Below are 17,539 nucleotides of genomic sequence, written 5' to 3' on the forward strand. Positions count from 1 at the left end.
CTATGACGTCATAGTACTGACATCACAGACTGGCCTGGACACGGAACACCATGAAAGATCTTCCCAACGGGCACTCCAACATGGAACACCATATACGGGCATAAAGATCTGACCAACGGGCTCTCCAACATTACATTACATTCAATCCCTCAGATACTGTGCACACCCCAGTACACACACCCGGGCTCTGGACTAGTAATACTAATGAAGGCTCTGTTCCATTCAGGTCAAACAGAGTCAGGGTGATATTGTTGCATATTGGCTCACTGGAAACACTCTGCTACACCAGTGGGTCGCAAAGTGTGGTCCAAGGACCCTCATGGTTCCTTGGGGTTTCCAAATGACCCCTTAAAAAGGCAGCAAGAGCCGTTGGCCGCCGCGTCCACGTCCATGGACGCGGCCGTGGACGCGTCCATGGACGCGGCCGCGAAAAAAACGTCCGTGGACGCGAGGCCGCGTCCACGGACGCAAACGGCCGGCCGTGGACGCGGCCGTGGACGCAGACGGCCGGGGACGCGGCCGTGGACGCGGCCGTGGACGAGGCCGCGGCCGTGGACGCAAACGGCCGGCCGTGGACGCAAACGGCCGGCCGTGGACGGGTCCATGGACGAGGCCGCGAAAAAAAGGCAGCGAAAAAGAAAAAAAAAGGTGGCTATTGTATGTATTTTTTGATGGAGATTTCAAATATGACCTTCTTTTTTGCATAGGACAACTCTAACCTGCATCAATTGGTATTTTATAATTGCAAATTGTACCCCATCCATCTAAAAAACAAATTGGATGTCTATTGTATGTATTTTTTGATGGAGAATTCAAATATTAATTTCTTTTTGGGATAGGACAACTCTAACCTGCATCAATTGGTATTTTATAATTGCCAATTGTACCCTATCCATCTCAAAAACAAATTGGATGTCTATTGTATGTATTTTTGATGGGGAATTCAAATGTTACCTTCTTTTTTAGATATGACAACTCTAACCTAAATCAATTGGTGCATCAACCTACTTACTATCTATCTATCTATCTGTCTATCTATCTATCTATCTATCTATCTATCTATCTATCTATCTATCTATCTATCTATACTTCACCTTTAGTCCAGAAGAGAGTTCAGCCTCAGGAACTTGCACACATGGAACTGTGTCATGACTGTGTCATGGAGCTAAAACAGAGCTATGTTAAATACTCACAATGACTCTGATGGACCAATCAGGGTGGTGGTGGGGGGAGGGATCAACAATAGACAGAAACTGGATAATGCTTTGTTAACTGTCCCACCTAAGTCCCTGCTAGTCTGAACAAACATCACCTTCCCTCTCATAACACTACTACTACTACATTTATATAAAGCTGCTCTTGCATTTGAATTCAAGTCTGACACAAGTTAAGGTTAACTTAGGTAGTATTTCATTTCGCTGGCTTTTAGGGTCTGTGTGAGTGTGTAGGCTCACAAATTATTATAATTGTCATTAAGTGACTCTGAGATCTATCCATCCATCCATCCATCCATCCATCTATTTATTTATACTTACTGTTTACATTTTCTATAAATATTTATTTCTATATAAAACTCAGTTGTGTGGAGTTATTGTGTGCCCTTTCTTGTTGCTAAAGAGTCCATTTGTTCACTAGACATTAAGTCAAGGTTACTATTTTGAGTTGAAGCTAAGTGTTTTATTGCTTTGTGGTTTAACATGATTTAAAAGGCAAATTCATTGTTATGGTTACTTTAGAAGACTGCTTTTGCATTCATGAGTTAAGAGAGCCAAGCTAATTCAAAGAGTTAGGTTAAAGGAACACAAAACATGACCTAACTCACAGCTGCCATTGGACAGACAGTTACAACATACTCTTATCTTTCACAGAACAGACAATTATCATTTATTTTATCTATTTGAGACTATGTAGCTGCTCTAGGGGAAATAGAGCATTATATCAGCCTATTCAATTGATAATGACCAATGGGTGCCAGTTTCTAAGTAGTTAAAGCATATTAACATAACAATATATGTGGCCTAGACATGGATATTGCCCAATCAACTCGTAATCTACAGAAATGTCCACCACATCACACAGTATAAAACCTAGTAGGCTTAGTGGATTACCTATGTTAAATCATGTCAGGTTAGTTTGGTTCAAGGTTCAAGTATAATAATTTATGAGCCAAAAATGTGCACAAATGTACAATCACATCTAGGCTAGAATGATAACATAAAGTCCTGACTACTCCTTGTTATTGTGGTCCTAAATACTACAATGATTAGTTTGGATGCATTGCTTCTATCATGTCCAATTAAAAATAAATACATTACATATACAGAAATCTGCCTTCTCCTGTATTGTATTAGTGACATTCATTATAAATAGTAAAATAACAGGACAGAGCAAAAAAGGCCTCTGCAAAAAAGGCCTCTGCAACTAACCTAACCTAACACACACTATGTGTTAATGTTGATCAATATAATAATGTAAAAATACAAAGTTAAGTAGACCTAAGTAAGAAATAGTAAATACATTGTAATAATACATTGAAGGGGAAATGTAGGAAAACAAATGCAACTCAGCATTGAATTTATGGCAAACATTTTGCTACTCAACCCTTTCCAAATAATATACAATTAAGAAGTGGGATGTTCCACTTAGTAAGAGAAAGAATTAATGACATATATTTTAGAAGACTCACCTATTATAGTAACCATGTGAATTGCTAATAATGTTATGGGTCAGATGTGTAAAGATCTATCACATTGTATTGTTCTTTTCAGACTCAACAATAATAATGATGATGTTACTTAAATGCTGATCAATGTGTGAATCTGGCTCTTATCAGGTGTGTGTTTTCTCTCCCTGTCCTGTGCTGTCCTCAGTTAAACCAAGACAGTACTGTTGTGACCAATGTGGAAAAAGCCTTCAGCTCAATTTATTATCTCAAAGTAGACCAGAGAATTCATACCGGAGTGAAGCCATTCAGCTGTGAACAATGTGGGAAGTATTTTGCTCGTCTGGACAATTAAAAGATCATAAGCGTTCACATACTGGAGAGAAACCTTATTGTTGTGACCAGTGTGGGAAAAGACTTGTTCAAAAGGGGATTTTAAAAGAACACCAGAGAATTCACACTAGAGAGAAGCCCTATTGCTGTGACCAGTGTGGGAAAAGCTTTACTCGATTGTCTTATCTCAAAATACATGAACAAATTCACACAGGAGAGAAACCGTACAGCTGTGTCCAATGTGGGGAAAAGTTCAGTTTAACGGCTGCTCTGAAAGTACACCAGAGATTTCACACCGAAGAAAAGCCTTACTGCTGTGAACACTGTGGCAAACGTTTCACTGTAAAATCTAGCCTCGTACAACACAAGAAGATTCACACTTGAGAGAGACCTTACTGCTGTCACCAATGTGGGAAAAGGTTCACTCTGAAGACGGCTCTGAAAAGACACCTGAAAATCCACACTGGTGAGAAGCCATATACTGCTGTGTCCAGTGTGAGAAAAGGTTCAGTGATATTCATCATCTCAAAGCACACCAGAAAAATCACACTGGAAAGAAACCTTATTGCTGTGACCAGTGTGGAAAGAGCTTTCCTAGACTGGAACATATCAAAATACACCAACAAATTCACACCGGAGAGAAACCTTATATCTGTAACCAATGTGGGGAAAACTCTGTCAGGTACATGTCTACCGTTAGAGGCCACTGGCATGAGTGCCTTTTTAGCTCTGTTGGGGCTTGGTGAATGTACTCTGTTGTTGTTTTTTTAATTATTATCTTTGTAATGTATGGTCTTCTTACCCTGTGGGCCTTGAGCCTGTAATAAAGTATTGCTGTGCAGTGTGAGTGTCTGATTGCATGTGATCAGATAAAGACACAACAGAGGCCTTTTTTGCTCTGTCCTGTTATTTTACTATTTATAATGAATGTCACTAATACAATACAGGAGAAGGCAGATTTCTGTATGTATGTAATGTATTTATTTTTAATTGGACATGATAGAAGCAATGCATCCAAACTAATCATTGTAGTATTTAGGACCACAATAACAAGGAGTAGTCAGGACTTTATGTTATCATTCTAGCCTAGATGTGATTGTACATTTGTGCTGTTTACATTTTTGTCTCATAAATTATTATACTTGAATCTTGAACCAAACTAACCTGACATGATTTAACATAGGTAATCCACTAAGCCTACTAGGTTTTATACTGTGTGATGTGGTGGACATTTCTGTAGATTACGAGTTGATTGGGCAATGTCCATGTCTAGGCCACATATATTGTTATGTTAATATGCTTTAACTACTTAGAAACTGGCACCCATTGGTCATTATCAATTGAATAGGCTGATATAATGCTCTATTTCCCCTAGAGCAGCTACATAGTCTCAAATAGATCAAATAAATGATAATTGTCTGTTCTGTGAAAGATAAGAGTATGTTGTAACTGTCTGTCCAATGGCAGCTGTGAGTTAGGTCATGTTTTGTGTTCCTTTAACCTAACTCTTTGAATTAGCTTGGCTCTCTTAACTCATGAATGCAAAAGCAGTCTTCTAAAGTAACCATAACAATGAATTTGCCTTTTAAATCATGTTAAACCACAAAGCAATAAAACACTTAGCCTCAACTCAAAATAGTAACCTTGACTTAATGTCTAGTGAACAAATGGACTCTTTAGCAACAAGAAAAGGCACACAATAACTCCACACAACTGAGTTTTATATAGAAATAAATATTTATAGAAAATGTAAACAGTAAGTATAAATAAATGGATGGATGGATGGATGGATGGATGGATGGATGGATGGATGGATAGATCTCAGAGTCACTTAATGACAATTATAATAATGTGTGAGCCTACACACTCACACAGACCCTAAAAGCCAGCAAAATGAAATACTACCTAAGTTAACCTTAACTTGTGTCAGACTTGAATTCAAATGCAAGAGCAGCTTTATATAAATGTAGTAGTAGTAGTGTTATGAGAGGGAAGGTGATGTTTGTTCAGACTAGCAGGGACTTAGGTGGGACAGTTAACAAAGCATTATCCAGTTATTATTATTATTATGCATGCGGACATCACTGACACTACACAGTTTCGCTGCCATGGTAACCATCTGTCTGCATGCTGACATCACGTCATCCTATGACGTCATAGTACTGACATCACAGACTGGCCTGGACACGGAACACCATGAAAGATCTTCCCAACGGGCACTCCAACATGGAACACCATATACGGGCATAAAGATCTGACCAACGGGCTCTCCAACATTACATTACATTCAATCCCTCAGATACTGTGCACACCCCAGTACACACACCCGGGCTCTGGACTAGTAATACTAATGAAGGCTCTGTTCCATTCAGGTCAAACAGAGTCAGGGTGATATTGTTGCATATTGGCTCACTGGAAACACTCTGCTACACCAGTGGGTCGCAAAGTGTGGTCCAAGGACCCTCATGGTTCCTTGGGGTTTCCAAATGACCCCTTAAAAAGGCAGCAAGAGCCGTTGGCCGCCGCGTCCACGTCCATGGACGCGGCCGTGGACGCGTCCATGGACGCGGCCGCGAAAAAAACGTCCGTGGACGCGAGGCCGCGTCCACGGACGCAAACGGCCGGCCGTGGACGCGGCCGTGGACGCAGACGGCCGGGGACGCGGCCGTGGACGCAAACGGCCGGCCGTGGACGCAAACGGCCGGCCGTGGACGGGTCCATGGACGAGGCCGCGAAAAAAAGGCAGCGAAAAAGAAAAAAAAAGGTGGCTATTGTATGTATTTTTTGATGGAGATTTCAAATATGACCTTCTTTTTTGCATAGGACAACTCTAACCTGCATCAATTGGTATTTTATAATTGCAAATTGTACCCCATCCATCTAAAAAACAAATTGGATGTCTATTGTATGTATTTTTTGATGGAGAATTCAAATATTAATTTCTTTTTGGGATAGGACAACTCTAACCTGCATCAATTGGTATTTTATAATTGCCAATTGTACCCTATCCATCTCAAAAACAAATTGGATGTCTATTGTATGTATTTTTGATGGGGAATTCAAATGTTACCTTCTTTTTTAGATATGACAACTCTAACCTAAATCAATTGGTGCATCAACCTACTTACTATCTATCTATCTATCTGTCTATCTATCTATCTATCTATCTATCTATCTATCTATCTATCTATCTATCTATCTATCTATACTTCACCTTTAGTCCAGAAGAGAGTTCAGCCTCAGGAACTTGCACACATGGAACTGTGTCATGACTGTGTCATGGAGCTAAAACAGAGCTATGTTAAATACTCACAATGACTCTGATGGACCAATCAGGGTGGTGGTGGGGGGAGGGATCAACAATAGACAGAAACTGGATAATGCTTTGTTAACTGTCCCACCTAAGTCCCTGCTAGTCTGAACAAACATCACCTTCCCTCTCATAACACTACTACTACTACATTTATATAAAGCTGCTCTTGCATTTGAATTCAAGTCTGACACAAGTTAAGGTTAACTTAGGTAGTATTTCATTTCGCTGGCTTTTAGGGTCTGTGTGAGTGTGTAGGCTCACAAATTATTATAATTGTCATTAAGTGACTCTGAGATCTATCCATCCATCCATCCATCCATCCATCTATTTATTTATACTTACTGTTTACATTTTCTATAAATATTTATTTCTATATAAAACTCAGTTGTGTGGAGTTATTGTGTGCCCTTTCTTGTTGCTAAAGAGTCCATTTGTTCACTAGACATTAAGTCAAGGTTACTATTTTGAGTTGAAGCTAAGTGTTTTATTGCTTTGTGGTTTAACATGATTTAAAAGGCAAATTCATTGTTATGGTTACTTTAGAAGACTGCTTTTGCATTCATGAGTTAAGAGAGCCAAGCTAATTCAAAGAGTTAGGTTAAAGGAACACAAAACATGACCTAACTCACAGCTGCCATTGGACAGACAGTTACAACATACTCTTATCTTTCACAGAACAGACAATTATCATTTATTTTATCTATTTGAGACTATGTAGCTGCTCTAGGGGAAATAGAGCATTATATCAGCCTATTCAATTGATAATGACCAATGGGTGCCAGTTTCTAAGTAGTTAAAGCATATTAACATAACAATATATGTGGCCTAGACATGGATATTGCCCAATCAACTCGTAATCTACAGAAATGTCCACCACATCACACAGTATAAAACCTAGTAGGCTTAGTGGATTACCTATGTTAAATCATGTCAGGTTAGTTTGGTTCAAGGTTCAAGTATAATAATTTATGAGCCAAAAATGTGCACAAATGTACAATCACATCTAGGCTAGAATGATAACATAAAGTCCTGACTACTCCTTGTTATTGTGGTCCTAAATACTACAATGATTAGTTTGGATGCATTGCTTCTATCATGTCCAATTAAAAATAAATACATTACATATACAGAAATCTGCCTTCTCCTGTATTGTATTAGTGACATTCATTATAAATAGTAAAATAACAGGACAGAGCAAAAAAGGCCTCTGCAAAAAAGGCCTCTGCAACTAACCTAACCTAACACACACTATGTGTTAATGTTGATCAATATAATAATGTAAAAATACAAAGTTAAGTAGACCTAAGTAAGAAATAGTAAATACATTGTAATAATACATTGAAGGGGAAATGTAGGAAAACAAATGCAACTCAGCATTGAATTTATGGCAAACATTTTGCTACTCAACCCTTTCCAAATAATATACAATTAAGAAGTGGGATGTTCCACTTAGTAAGAGAAAGAATTAATGACATATATTTTAGAAGACTCACCTATTATAGTAACCATGTGAATTGCTAATAATGTTATGGGTCAGATGTGTAAAGATCTATCACATTGTATTGTTCTTTTCAGACTCAACAATAATAATGATGATGTTACTTAAATGCTGATCAATGTGTGAATCTGGCTCTTATCAGGTGTGTGTTTTCTCTCCCTGTCCTGTGCTGTCCTCAGTTAAACCAAGACAGTACTGTTGTGACCAATGTGGAAAAAGCCTTCAGCTCAATTTATTATCTCAAAGTAGACCAGAGAATTCATACCGGAGTGAAGCCATTCAGCTGTGAACAATGTGGGAAGTATTTTGCTCGTCTGGACAATTAAAAGATCATAAGCGTTCACATACTGGAGAGAAACCTTATTGTTGTGACCAGTGTGGGAAAAGACTTGTTCAAAAGGGGATTTTAAAAGAACACCAGAGAATTCACACTAGAGAGAAGCCCTATTGCTGTGACCAGTGTGGGAAAAGCTTTACTCGATTGTCTTATCTCAAAATACATGAACAAATTCACACAGGAGAGAAACCGTACAGCTGTGTCCAATGTGGGGAAAAGTTCAGTTTAACGGCTGCTCTGAAAGTACACCAGAGATTTCACACCGAAGAAAAGCCTTACTGCTGTGAACACTGTGGCAAACGTTTCACTGTAAAATCTAGCCTCGTACAACACAAGAAGATTCACACTTGAGAGAGACCTTACTGCTGTCACCAATGTGGGAAAAGGTTCACTCTGAAGACGGCTCTGAAAAGACACCTGAAAATCCACACTGGTGAGAAGCCATATACTGCTGTGTCCAGTGTGAGAAAAGGTTCAGTGATATTCATCATCTCAAAGCACACCAGAAAAATCACACTGGAAAGAAACCTTATTGCTGTGACCAGTGTGGAAAGAGCTTTCCTAGACTGGAACATATCAAAATACACCAACAAATTCACACCGGAGAGAAACCTTATATCTGTAACCAATGTGGGGAAAACTCTGTCAGGTACATGTCTACCGTTAGAGGCCACTGGCATGAGTGCCTTTTTAGCTCTGTTGGGGCTTGGTGAATGTACTCTGTTGTTGTTTTTTTAATTATTATCTTTGTAATGTATGGTCTTCTTACCCTGTGGGCCTTGAGCCTGTAATAAAGTATTGCTGTGCAGTGTGAGTGTCTGATTGCATGTGATCAGATAAAGACACAACAGAGGCCTTTTTTGCTCTGTCCTGTTATTTTACTATTTATAATGAATGTCACTAATACAATACAGGAGAAGGCAGATTTCTGTATGTATGTAATGTATTTATTTTTAATTGGACATGATAGAAGCAATGCATCCAAACTAATCATTGTAGTATTTAGGACCACAATAACAAGGAGTAGTCAGGACTTTATGTTATCATTCTAGCCTAGATGTGATTGTACATTTGTGCTGTTTACATTTTTGTCTCATAAATTATTATACTTGAATCTTGAACCAAACTAACCTGACATGATTTAACATAGGTAATCCACTAAGCCTACTAGGTTTTATACTGTGTGATGTGGTGGACATTTCTGTAGATTACGAGTTGATTGGGCAATGTCCATGTCTAGGCCACATATATTGTTATGTTAATATGCTTTAACTACTTAGAAACTGGCACCCATTGGTCATTATCAATTGAATAGGCTGATATAATGCTCTATTTCCCCTAGAGCAGCTACATAGTCTCAAATAGATCAAATAAATGATAATTGTCTGTTCTGTGAAAGATAAGAGTATGTTGTAACTGTCTGTCCAATGGCAGCTGTGAGTTAGGTCATGTTTTGTGTTCCTTTAACCTAACTCTTTGAATTAGCTTGGCTCTCTTAACTCATGAATGCAAAAGCAGTCTTCTAAAGTAACCATAACAATGAATTTGCCTTTTAAATCATGTTAAACCACAAAGCAATAAAACACTTAGCTTCAACTCAAAATAGTAACCTTGACTTAATGTCTAGTGAACAAATGGACTCTTTAGCAACAAGAAAAGGCACACAATAACTCCACACAACTGAGTTTTATATAGAAATAAATATTTATAGAAAATGTAAACAGTAAGTATAAATAAATGGATGGATGGATGGATGGATGGATGGATGGATGGATGGATGGATAGATCTCAGAGTCACTTAATGACAATTATAATAATGTGTGAGCCTACACACTCACACAGACCCTAAAAGCCAGCAAAATGAAATACTACCTAAGTTAACCTTAACTTGTGTCAGACTTGAATTCAAATGCAAGAGCAGCTTTATATAAATGTAGTAGTAGTAGTGTTATGAGAGGGAAGGTGATGTTTGTTCAGACTAGCAGGGACTTAGGTGGGACAGTTAACAAAGCATTATCCAGTTTCTGTCTATTGTTGATCCCTCCCCCCACCACCACCCTGATTGGTCCATCAGAGTCATTGTGAGTATTTAACATGGCTCTGTTTTAGCTCCATGACACAGTCATGACACAGTTCCATGTGTGCAAGTTCCTGAGGCTGAACTCTCTTCTGGACTAAAGGTGAAGTATAAATAAATAGATGGATAGATAGATGGATAGATGGATAGATAGATAGATAGATAGATAGATAGATAGATAGATAGATAGTAAGTAGGTTGATGCACCAATTGATGCAGGTCAGAGTTGTCATATCTAAAAAAGAAGGTAACATTTGAATTCCCCATCAAAAAATACATACAATAGACATCCAATTTGTTTTTGAGATGGATAGGGTACAATTGGCAATTATAAAATACCAATTGATGCAGGTTAGAGTTGTCCTATCCCAAAAAGAAGGTAATATTTGAATTCTCCATCAAAAAATACATACAATAGACATCCAATTTGTTTTTTAGATGGATAGGGTACAATTGGCAATTATAAAATACCAATTGATGCAGGTTAGAGTTGTCCTATGCAAAAAAGAAGGTCATATTTGAATTCTCCATCAAAAAATACATACAATAGACACCTTTTTTTTTCTTTTTCGCTGCCTTTTTTTCGCGACCTCGTCCATGGACCCGTCCACGGCCGGCCGTTTGCGTCCACGGCCGGCCGTTTGCGTCCACGGCCGCGGCCTCGTCCACGGCCGCGTCCACGGCCGCGTCCCCGGCCGTCTGCGTCCACGGCCGCGTCCACGGTCGCGTCCACGGCCGGGACGGCCGGCCGTTTGCGTCCATGGACGCGGCCTCGCGTCCACGGACGTTTTTTTCGCGGCCGCGTCCATGGACGCGTCCACGGTCGCGTCCATGGACGCGGCGGCCAGCGGCTGTCTCTCTAAAAAGGTGTGTAACTCTGAGAGTACGGGTCCACTTGGTTCCATCTGTACACTCTCAGAGTTATGGAGGTCATTGAAATAAAAGGTTTGAGAACCACTGTGCTACAGTACATGAAACGGAACAGAGCCTTCATTAGTACTAGTAAGACGCCTCAGGGCGACAAGCGACCTCGAGGTCGCGCCATGTCTTAGCCATCTGGCCAGTGATGTATATCGGACCAGTAACCCATTTATGGAGACACCTGGTACCCATATATGGAGGTCCATGTACTGTATATGGAGATAATATGCTGTGAGAGCCCAAACATGCTTACTCAGTTATTCGTTATGTGAAAGTCCTATGATGTCTATCTGACATCATACCTTGTTATGCCCATACATGGAGATCTCTGCCTGTAGAACCAGCCACAAAGATATGGGCTGTCTTGGCCATCTGTCTTGGCCATATATGGATTCTGTTAGTGTGGTATGTGGCCGATGTGGCCTCCATTCATGGGCATTCCCATATGAAGTCCTGTTAGATATGGGCTTAATATTGATGACACCAGGGAACTCCATATATGGGCATAAAGGGATTCTGTTAGTGTGACAACACAGTGAAGCCAGAGCGTGATGTCAGAGCAGGAAACCCATTCTGTGAGAGTGGTTCCCCCCCTGACATCAGTGATGTCAGAGCATGATGTCAGAGCAGGAAACCCATTCTGTGAGAGTGGTTCCCCTGACATCAGTGATGTCAGAGCATGATGTCAGAGCGGCAAACCCATAGACCGTAAAAAAGTGTACACGTCCAGACGGAGTCAGCATGTGTCGTTTCACATCATTGGTAACACCTTTGAAGGAAGTGAGAAGAGACCCAACTTCCCTCCAATATGGCTGCTGTCCTGTGCATACGGCATAGCCTATCCACAAGTTTCCGCGGGAGTTTACTGGAGACTATCCGGACCAAACTTCCGGGTTTAACAGCAGACATACAAGCTCACGTCGCGTCGCAGATGCAACCCGTTGAGAGCTTGTAAATCGGCGCCGGAAGATCGATGCAAACGTTTGCGCAATGCACTATGGGGCGTAGGAAACTCGTGGATAGGATTTGTTCCAAAATCTATCCATTTATTGGATTTTTTTCTATTGGAATCCTATCCACGGGTTTCCAACGCCCCATAGTGCATTGCGCAGACGTTGTACCGAGCTTCCGGTGCCGCAGCCGAGTGTGATTTACAAGCTCACAACGGGTTGCATCTGCGACGCGACGTGAGCTTGTATGTCTGCTGTTAAACCGGAAGTGTGGTCCAAATAATCTCCAGTAAACTCCCGCGGAAACAGGTGGATAGGATTTATTTTGACTAGGGCTGCAAGCAGGGAGTGAAACACCGGTCTGCCATACATACCGCTGTCATCATCGGGGGCCTCGGCGGTCTCGGAGTCCCCCGGGGTGTCGGACTGTCCCGTGCAGATGAGCTGCTGCAGGACGGCCTCCGCTATGGGCATCACCATGGCTGTGGTGGAGGTGTTACTGAGCCACATGGACAGGAACACTGTGCAGCACATGAAGCCAAGCACCAACCTGGAACCAGTGGTGGGAACAGTACTCACATTGGGCCCCATTCATCAATCTGGTCGTAAATATGGTGTACTGTAAATAAAGTGACTACATCTGGCTTACGTTTCTGTCTTACCTTCAAAATCCCTTCAAAATCCCAGACAAAAAAACATTGCAGATTCTGACTCTAACTTGGGAATTGTCCTAAATGCCGGTAAGACCAAAATATGGGCATAGTTTGGCCGTAAAGTGCTTGATGAATCCCATTGTTTTACTTAAGTAAAAGTATCACACTGCAATGTAGAAATACTCTGTTACAAGTAAAAGTCCAGAATAAAAAATGTACTTGAGTAAAATGTACAACAAGTATTGGTATCAAAATGTTCTTAAAGTGCCATAAGTAGAAAGGGCTCATTATGCAGAATGTCCCCATCCAGTTTTCAATATATATAAGAATCTTTTAAAAATAGCAGATCTACAAGCTCACAATGCGTCAATGCATTGTGAGCTTGTAGATCAGCTATTTTAAAAAGGCTCTTTTTTCGGATTTCGGATTTCAAAAAACACACCAATGTGCAACAGCTCAAACGTATAATATTTTCCTCTGAGATATAGTGGAGTAGAAGTAAAAGTACTGAAAATTGGAAATACTCCAGTAAAGTAAAAGTTCCTCAAAATTGTACAAAAGTACAATATTTGAGTAGATGTACATAGTTACTTTACACACAAACACGCACGCACGCACACACACACACACACACACACACACACACACACACACACACACACACAGAGAAAAGGTACAGTACATAGATCTGGTGGTCTGGTGGTTGGGTGCGTGTGTGCGCTACTCACATGCCAGGCTTGGCCCCTGCTATCATGACCATGCGCAGGGCTATTCGTTTATGCAGGTTCCATTTTTCAATAGAGGCTGCCAGGCAGATCACACCTATCAACAGCAGGGTGGTGTCTTTAAAGTATTCTGCAGCCACCTGGAAAACACACGCACGCATGCACGCACGTACGCGCACGCACAGGCGCACGCACGCACGCACGCACGCACGCACGCACGCACGCACGCACGCACGCACGCACGCACGCACGCACGCACGCACGCACGCACGCACGCACGCACGCACGCACACACACACACACACACACACACACACACACACACACACACACACACACACACACACACACACACACACACACACACACACACACAGGTGTTTGCATTTAGATAGATAGATAAATAGATACCTTTATTGTCCCAAGGGGGGAAATCAGTTGCCCAGAGGCAGCACAGCAGTTTTAAGGTTACAAGTTACAGAGAAGTAAGAAAAAGAAAGAAAGTACTGTTGTGATCAGTAAAAAAAAAAAAAAAAAAAAAGAATACATACATAAAGTGTCAAAAAAGCTATCACAATAAAAGAAGAATATATACATAAAGTGTCCAAAAAAAACATTCAACGCTCATAAGTGTCATGTCACACACAAATAGCAATACTTAAAGCACAACTAACAAAAGTGTTCATAACAGTCAATGCTATTCATTGCAACACAAGTATCTCACCGCCATGCCAGCACAGCAATAGCACTGAATACTACCAACACAACCCAATAGTGCAGGGCCAAACAATAAGTGTCCATAGTCACTTAGTCAGTGCAAATAAATCAAGAATAAACTAGAAGAAGTGCTCTTCCGAGCACAGGTCTCCACCAGCCACACGTCCTGGTGGTGGTATAATAGGCCAATGTAAAAAGGGTGGCAAGTGTTCTTTACCAATCTTAGGCCTTTCATGGCGCCACCATGAGGCTGATTTGAACATTTTGTAGTGTAATTTATTCCTTGGCCTTTTGCGAATGTGCGTGCACAATTTCATTACAATTGCCTGCTGTGTTTGATTTGAGGCATTTTGTTTGAAACGGATCAATCCTGCAAAGTTTGGAGGACAATCTTAGCCAATCAGGATGGAATATTTAATACAGGACAGATCCGTCTTGATCATATGACTGTAGAGATACTGTGTACTGATTTGTGTTCATTTTGGGTCAAATCTGAAGGAGTAATATCCAAAAATGTGTCTTACATAAGTCGGCCTCCAGGTGGCGCTATAAAAGGCTGATGTGAAAAATGCAAGGAATGGGTTTTTCCTTGGCCTAATAGGGAGTGCGCTTACAAAGTTTGAAACTGATCAGTGGAGTTATAGGTAAAACCACGAATTGGCCTGTTATAGCGCCACCATGAGGCTGATTTAAAAATTTGAAGTGGCATTTCTTCTACACTAATAATAGATTGCCATAGTTTTGGGGCAAATCAATTTCCAAAACTATCAGTTAATCTGCCTCCCATAACAGGATCCCGTCACAAATCGTCAATATTCAGACTACTCTAATCCTGTCAAGTGTGTCATCATCACGGTTCCACTCATTCTCGGTTCTCTTTACAAATCAGTTCAGCCTTTCCACCCAGCGTCTTTCCAGGCTATGGGACCACAACCGTGTCTACTGACTACAAATCCCATAGCCCATAGCCCATAGCCCATGGCGGAAATGGCAAGAAAGCAGCTTGAAATTGAGAAAAGGGAATAATCGGCTCCCTCACTACCTGCATATGCCAATGGTCAATGCTAGTGTGCAAGTTCAGATCAACTGGTCAAATCACTGAGAGAACATCGGTAGAGAACAGTTTCGACAATGCGGTGAGCACCTTATATATTGCATTTGTACATGTTTGGAGCAGAAAATGGACGGATGGGCTCAACCAGCAAGGGCGTCCCCGCTCCCCCTTGTAACTCTTGTAGAGAGAAAACGTCTTCAAAATAAAATTTCTCTACAGGAGTTATCATTTATGGCTAATTACGCTGAATAGAATCATCATTAATAACGCCTTTACTGCTTAGTGGCGACAGTTTAGTGGTGATGATGTAAACAAACCCACTTTTAATATTTGTCAGGTTTCGTGAGAATGGTTAACATCAACATTACCTACCGGTATGTGCACGCTTAGACACAAAGGGGTCTCGGGTCTGTAAAAAGTGCCCTCTCCAGACCACTGTTTCCCAAACAGTGGGTTGTGACCCATTTGTGGGTTTCATGCAATTTGTTTTTAATTTGTATTTTTTCAAAACATTTGCAATAAACATTCCCAAAAAAGCAAAGATTTCCAATTAAAAACAAAATTTGATAATCTTTTTCAATACTTTCATGAAGAAATAAAATAAAAACAAGAAAAACAGAGGTTTCATAATCTACAAGCTCACAACGCGGCGCAGAGCAACTCGTTGTGAGCACCATACGTGCACCAGACTGAACCATGTCATGTTGCTCTGTTCTAAGACATGCTAATGGTTCTGCTGTGAATGAAGAATGACTGCTTGTCGTCTGATAGGTGAACCCACTGACTCCAGGATTTGGCCCTCTGCCACTGATAACAGGGATCAGAGAACTGGTAGGGGGTTTCATTATAGACACACACACACACACACACACACACACACACACACACACACACACACACACACACACACACACACACACACACACACACACACACACACACACACACACGTGCGCAGCAACCCTTGCCAAAAATCACAACATGGCTATAAGAATGTCTGCTTAATTAAAGCCCCTTAATTCCAAAACTTGTATTTGAAAAACATGCATGCATCTTATGTTGACCTTTCACCGAATTCCCTGAGAACGGTAAATGCAGTACACTGTACCGTAATCTAGAGCACATGACTCTCACTTTAAGGCATTAACACGCAGTCAAAACCGGATATCTGAGCCTTCATGGTATTTAAACGAGGTCTTTAGGTTGCCATCGGGTCTTACATGGGTTCAGTCTGTGGCCACTCAGAAAGGGGCCAGAACCTTAAGGGAGATTTATACTTGGTGTCACGCACCGGATATAGCCAATCTACAAGCTCACAACCTCTCTGAGGTTGTGAGTCTGTTATGAGCTTGCAGATTGTTTCCGCCGGTACGTGACACGACGCGCAAACAAGTATGAATCAGGCAATAGCTTTCCGGGCAACATAAATATCCAGATAATCCTGTTGTATGCATGGGCACACCTGCTGCATTTCTTTCCAGGAAATAATACTAGAGAACACAGTGCAACATCTACGAATCACCACCAGTGATAAGCGACAGATGGACTAATGTGTGGACTCGTTTTTCTAATTTACCTCATCATGACACCCCAGATTGCAATTAAGCTGCTTTGGGGGTTTGAAGAACTTTGTTTAATAACAGTGGGGGGTACCAGGCTTTCACCCATGAAGGCTGACTTCTATTGTCATCATTTAAAATAGCTGAAAAGTGGGGCGCCCGCTGGCCTACTGGTCCGGGCGCATACCACTTAGGCATTGCCACATAGGCATGGATGCCTGGCGGCGTCGCCGGTTCGATTCCCAATCCGGACGACCTTTGCCGCATGTCACTCCCCGTCTCTCCCCCCATTTCCTGTCAGTCTACTGTTCTATCAATAAAGGCATAAAAGTAGAAAAGTGAGGGGTTCTGATATAAATAATAAACGTTCCCACATTTCCCCATTTCTCAGTTTTCCCCCACACCCCCGGGTTTGGAAAGGAGCTTGTTAATCACAGTGTGGCCTGACCAGGGATTTACTGCAACTCCATTCACCCTAAAAGAAGAATAACGATCGCTGAATCATCAATTAGCTCACCAAATGTGCTATTACTGCCAATGAAGAGCGCTCGCCAAGTGTCGCATAACGCCATGGCGAGCGTTCGGCAGACTGAGCACAGGGGGAGGGGCAGGTCTCTGCCATTGCCAAAGCAACCACAGTGCCTGTCGGGAGTGTTGAGAGAACCTAAACAGTAATGGCGGATTGATTTCCTTTTTGTTTCGTTTTTGCGGCCCTGGATCTACTTTCTCTCTTTCCTTGT

General features: G+C 41.3%; 1 protein-coding gene across 1 annotated transcript in view; it reads right to left on the reverse strand.

The window, feature by feature from the left end:
* slc13a4 (solute carrier family 13 member 4) overlaps nt 1-17,539 on the reverse strand; it is a gene marked incomplete at both ends in the record, with an annotated part of 57,565 nt that overhangs the window by 21,648 nt on the left and 18,378 nt on the right. The window contains 2 exons of the mRNA XM_080754359.1: nt 12,466-12,641; nt 13,473-13,609. Coding sequence (XP_080610485.1) covers nt 12,466-12,641; nt 13,473-13,609 — 313 coding nt within the window. The remainder of the gene's footprint in view (nt 1-12,465; nt 12,642-13,472; nt 13,610-17,539) is intronic.

The sequence above is a fragment of the Nannobrachium achirus genome (genome assembly GCF_963921795.1).
Source record: "Nannobrachium achirus genome assembly, chromosome: 23".
Taxonomy (NCBI): domain Eukaryota; kingdom Metazoa; phylum Chordata; class Actinopteri; order Myctophiformes; family Myctophidae; genus Nannobrachium; species Nannobrachium achirus.